A 6,087-nucleotide genomic window follows, 5' to 3' on the forward strand; every position below is an offset into this window, starting at 1 on the left:
AAAGTGACACTTTCATCTCTGCATTACACTGTTGTTTCCAGAGCTTTAAATAATTGTCTTTTTTGTCAAAGTCCACACAGATTGGTTCAATTACTTTAGAATACAATTGACAAGACAAATTATTCTTATCTACTCTGTTGTTACAATACAATCTGTGATAATTTCACTTTAAAAGTTTCCACTATACACTCTTTATGGCTAAACTCACAATCATGCAGTATAGATCTAGCTATCTATCTAACTAACCTTGTCTAACTAACTCAAACTACATTTTGTATGCATATTTACAGCCTTACCGAAGCCTAGAATGTTCTATACATTATGAGATGTAATAATACTCAATCAAACCAACGAGAAAAAATTAGAAGGTTCTAGTAACATGATGCAATAATACAACAAGCACCAATTCACAACAATTGAACTACACAATGTAACGTATGATTTGTACACAGTTACGTAAACAAACTTGCAATAAACTATCACTTCTAAAGAAAACTAAATTTAAAACTAGCTTTGAACTGAAATTGAAACGTTCGTGTATATCTAACAGATGGGTACCAAAATGACTACTAACTATGCCCATATATTTAGGAACCATATTGAAAGCCAGCTTTTACAGCAAAACCCTGTAAAACCTCATAGATGGAAAGATTACATTGATGACATACTTTTCATTTGGACAGCTGGTTCTGAATCACTATTTCTTATGCCAACATCTTTCACAAAACAATCAAGCTTACTCTTTATTACTCCCTTATCCAAGTTAACTATCTTGACGTCACTATCTTGTTAAATGATGGAATTTTAAACACTGACTTGTAGAGAAAAACCTTCAGACCACAATATCTTCACAATAAAAGCTGTCATCACACTCACAGTAAACACAACATTATCTGTAATTAAGTTCTCCTAATGAAGAAAATATGTTCAGATAAAACAAATTACAGAAAACACACCTAGGATATGAAACAAACCATGTTAGAAAGGGGATATAAAGATACTGAAATTGATAGAGAATGAAAAAGCTAACACTCAATGAAAAACCATCCCTAAACAATGTAATACTAACATTTCAAACGTAATTCCTCATTATTACCTATTATTTTAAATTCAGATATGTTACGCACATTTTGAAAAAAACATTTTAATTTGCTACAACTGAATGATCACCTTAGACAAATATTTCTTGAAGTTCCCATTGTCCCCATTTGTTCCCAAATGAGCAGAAGTCTAACATATCCTTGTTCATACAAAAATAGATTACGCCCCAGCAAAGAGTGGTTGTCATCCATGTAATAAAGCTTATTGTTGCCCAACACTTTAACCAGCTGAGTCATTTTATTAATGATTTGACTCTCATGAGCATTGAAACCAATTTTGAAACTAAAACTGACAGAGAAATACAAGAAGACTATTTAATTGCCACTCTAGAAGGGTTATTGGGATTCATATCTTTAGGCAAGTAATTGATGATTTCAAAAATTATGTAAAGATTGAATATGCACATAACTAGAAATTGGAGATTTTCAATACTACATAAACATATTTTTGTTTTATATTAGATAAACAAATAATTTATTTTGTTGCAAAACTAAAAAATGCAAGTTTTACTTGGCTTATGATACTGAAACTTACTAGGAGCTAAATTATCTATTTACCCTTTCAAGGAAACTATTATAGCATAAATGCTGCAATAAAGTTTTTTTGTCTTATAATATTATTACTGATTACGGTAGTCTGTAAATGTATTTTTAATCCATTTCTTTGACCCATAGCTTCGGAAACTGATCAAAAAAGTAGAAGTTAAAAAATCAGATGACACTGAAAAGCAAGAAAGTGATGCAAGACAGGAAGAAGAAGGTAACATCAGTCATGCTGATCATCAAAAGACTGATGGGGAATCAGAGACAGAAGAATCCTTGTTGGCAGAGATCTCTTCTTCTGCTCCATCTCTGGAGATCACAGAAAAAGATGCTCGCCTGATTGGTGGGTGTTTTTTATATGAAACAATGTTATAAATGTCATAAAACTTTTACATGTATTATATACCCTGTTTAACTTTCTGAGTAAGCAAATATTAAGTGGATGATGTTTTATTGAACCTGCAATATCCTTTCATTTGATAAAATGTTAACTGTCAGGTTTTCCAAAAATAATTTTTTTAATAAAGTAAAAATTATCATTAGTTTTAGATTTTGAAAACTTTTTAAATTTCTTCATGTTAAAATAGTTTTCTTAGAAGCTTGTCTTCTATTTAAGGGTGTTATGCATTGTGTGATTGTTTCACACAAAATAAAAATATTGAACAAGTAAAAACAGGAATCAAGTAGTGATACAAATAGTAAGGACAGTTTGTTAGTTGAGGAGATAACTAATCATTTTAAATAACAAATCTATTAGAAGCTATAAAGTCAATAAATTAATTATAATTTAATATGATGTGTGTGTGTTTGATTGATATAGCCCAGGCTTTGTTGACTGGGTTATTTTGATATCTCTGTATGTAGACATTTATATACATTGTATTTTACTAATAAGTAATTTGTTACATACAGTTTGTTGTCATCACTTAACTGTTATTTTTATTTAGCATTTGTAACCAACTTTTTTAGTGAAAATGTATTTGATTTTTCTTCTAAACCGAGACTATAAGGTACTAAACCTTTCCCTGTTGCTCACAGTTAAGGTATATATTGAATTGCTTTTTTGTGTGTGCATATTGTTGACTTGGAAGGCATGCTGAAGGTGTTTGATTTCGGTTAAATTATTTTTGCTTAAGATAAAAGTGTTGAATGTCCTGTTTTCATTAAGGCTGCAGTTTCATTATCATTTTGTTCCCATCACAACATTCTTTAGAAATCTGTCTGATGATTGGCAGATAACACATTACAAGTGTAGAAATTAACTTAGTATATGAACTTTTATTACAATTCAAACTACTATGTTTTGATGTAACACTAGGTTCTGTTTAACCAGATAAATGTTTTGTTTGTTGTGTGTCTGGACATCTCAAGTATGACATCTGCTAAGTATGCTCTGTGTGTTAGCAGTTTTGTCTTATAGATTAATGATTAGTGCTGTTAAAGGTCTTCAGCTAATGTATAAGTATGGCATATTGAAGGAATTATAGGGTGGTCTTATAATACTTATATATGAAATTAAAGAGTGGTTATCTTTAAACCAGTATCTTGCACATTTTATGTCTTAGGAAATGTTTCTAAGATATTGAAACTAAATATAAACCACCACTCAAAGATGCATATATCAAACATCCATTGTTAAAATATAATTTTTAGATGGATTATGAATTCTAATTAAATGCAAACATGGCCATATAATTGTGGTATTTATTTGAAAAGCTCATTAAAATCATCTACAATTTGAGACTTTCTCTTATAAAATGGCAATGTAAGCCATTAAGTTAAGTGATTTAACTTTTTTAAGTAACATAAATTATTGTTGATGAGTTATTTATATCTACCAAATATCCAGTTTGTAACATTTTCAATGAGGTATATCTAACTAAAAATTCAATAAATTTGTGGTGTCTTAAGTATTTAATAGAAATATCACACTTGAATATGTTCATAAGTATGGATACAGGTTTATAGTATTGTTGCGTCAGCGAGGTCACGTGACTCGTTCTCTCGAACCTTCGGGAACTGTCGAGAGATTACTAGATATAGGGTAGTCTGGTATATATATAAGAGGGTGACAACGTGATGGGACAATAATGTGTGTGTAGACAGTGAGTAATTGATCTGCAGTCAGAGAGTATTATTGAGCACGTTCGTTGTTATAGCGTTTGTTTTAGCTCGATTGTTGAAGTTGAGTGTATCGGTAGTTATATTCGGAAAGAATAAACCAGTTTTATTAAGTAAAGACTTGTGTCGCTAAAGTTTCGTCAGAACGAATTTACGGAAAATCAATTAACAAACGGAGACATAACAGTATGGTTAAGTTTCGTTTTCCAGAGTATAGTCATGTTTGCACATGTTTTCAAATTACAGTTAATCTTGGTGCATTATATATGATATACATCTAACTATTATACTATTAAAATTTCATTCATTTACAACTTTCTATTGAATTCATATGTTTTTAATTTGTGTATTTAAGTTCATTAGTATGCAAATATCCAATTTGCTTTTGTAAATGATTCGAACTTGTTTACAGAAATGCAAGATTAGTCATATTTAACCATTACTTTGAATCTAAACAAGTAAGAAATGAACTTAGTGATGTCTAATATTTCTGCCCAAAATTGTATTGAACTTTTTTATTGATTAATATGAAATTAAGTACAAAATTCCTGTTTAATTGTTTATGTTACAGGGCTTATTAGTACCTTCCTCCATGTGCATCCATTTGGAGCAAGTGTTGATTACATTTGGTCATACCTGAAACAGATGGAAATACTGCTGCAGCCCAGAGATGTAGAGATGCTTCTAACCAAGTTTCCTCTTCTGTTTGAGCAGGAACTCTCAGGAGTTGGAGCTAGTCTTGAAAGAAAATGGACTTTTTGTGGCTTTGAAGAGAAATAGTGATCTTTGAACATTTTGTGTTTTCTAATCGTTTTCTAAAAAAAAAAAAACTTGCAGTGAAAATAGTATCTAACCTGAAGAAAAAGTAATAAAGTTCAGATGAGATTTTATTTGAGTTCTTGTTTTTCTAAACATTTTTATTCAGTAGTTTTTGCAAAATGTGAGCAGCTTTTTTGCAATCTAGTTTGAATGTGTAGTATCAGTTCAGATGAAAGTGTTGTTTGTAGTGACATTTGTAGTGATATTACCAAACGAAACATTGGTATTCTGTGTAGGTTTCTCATTAATGATAAGTTTTGTTTAGCTTGTATTATTATAGTTGGCAAGTACAGTACATTGTGAAATATTAACCTTTACATTTGTAGCACAGAATGAAAAATACAGCATAATATCACCACCATTTGAAAACAAGATTTATTCTTGTGATGTTTCAGACAAGATGCTTTGTTTATGTGCACAAAAAATATAGCATCCAAAATGATTTATTAGTACAACATTTAAAACACAATGCCTGTCGTTTGATACCCAAACGCCACATTAATCAGAATGATCATTCTGTGTTTGTATGCCTGCAAACAAACAAGATAAATCATGCCTGAAACATATCTTGTTTTTAAGTGGTGGCAGTGATATTATGCCAAATTTCTTGTTATACATCATTTTCTTCCAAATGCTATTTGAAATGTTATCAGTTTTATGCATTTACTTCATTTTTCATAATTGAGTAATGACTTGTATGTTTCTGTGTAAATTGAAACACCATCTGTGAAATATGTTGTTAGTTTGAGTAAATTCTAATGGCGATACAGTGCTAATAGCTACTTAAATAACTTCACAATACATGCTATATGGTTTGATAATTTATTTTTCACATGTAATTAAATATTTACTTTAGTAAATGTTACTTATTATTTGTGTCTGTGTGAAGTTATTTCTCTATTTCCATTTAAGTAATGAACACTTAAAGACTAACATGAAAAAGACTTCCACAGACATCAGATTGTTAGTTTTGAAATGATACAAAACTATTTTCAACAATTACAGTGCAAACTATGAAGAAAATTTACTGATATGTACATTAAGGAATAAGTGAAATTAGATAATTACACAATCTGACAAAATCTAAATTAGTTATAGGAAAAGATAGCAAAAATTAATAATTTTTCACAAGCATTTATAAATTATTTTATTAATATTTGGAGCGCTAAGGAAATATTATTTGTATGTGTGGATATGGAAATGTTTTCTTGATAGAAGGTTTTAAATATGTATCAGATGACAAAAATGTCTATCTCGTATATATATAAATAAATATGTGTGTGTGTGTGTGTATTTAGGGATATGAGATAAGCTATTTTTGTCATCTGATACTATTTTTTTTAAAACTTCCATAATTTCATATTTTAGCTGTGTAAGTTTTTCTTGGGGGGGGGGGGAGGTTCCATTGTTGTGGGAACAGTTGAAGGCAAAACAGATATTTTGTCATTCATTTACTTCATAAAGGATATGCATTACTTTTGAGTTGAGTAACTGGGCATGCAAA

The 6,087-nt window shown here is 30.0% G+C and overlaps 1 protein-coding gene across 1 annotated transcript in view; it reads left to right on the forward strand.

Annotated features, from left to right (window-relative positions):
* Nucleotides 1-5,455, forward strand: part of LOC106460109 (ecto-NOX disulfide-thiol exchanger 2-like) — a 48,121-nt gene extending 42,666 nt beyond the window's left edge. Inside the window, exons 13-14 of the mRNA XM_022386752.1 lie at nt 1,776-1,986; nt 4,336-5,455. Of these exons, the coding sequence (XP_022242460.1) occupies nt 1,776-1,986; nt 4,336-4,544 (420 nt within the window). The 3' untranslated portion in view covers nt 4,545-5,455. The remainder of the gene's footprint in view (nt 1-1,775; nt 1,987-4,335) is intronic.
* Nucleotides 5,456-6,087: the final 632 nt, after the last annotated feature.

Source organism: Limulus polyphemus, unplaced genomic scaffold (genome assembly GCF_000517525.1).
Source record: "Limulus polyphemus unplaced genomic scaffold, Limulus_polyphemus-2.1.2 Scaffold711, whole genome shotgun sequence".
Lineage (NCBI taxonomy): Eukaryota > Metazoa > Arthropoda > Merostomata > Xiphosura > Limulidae > Limulus > Limulus polyphemus.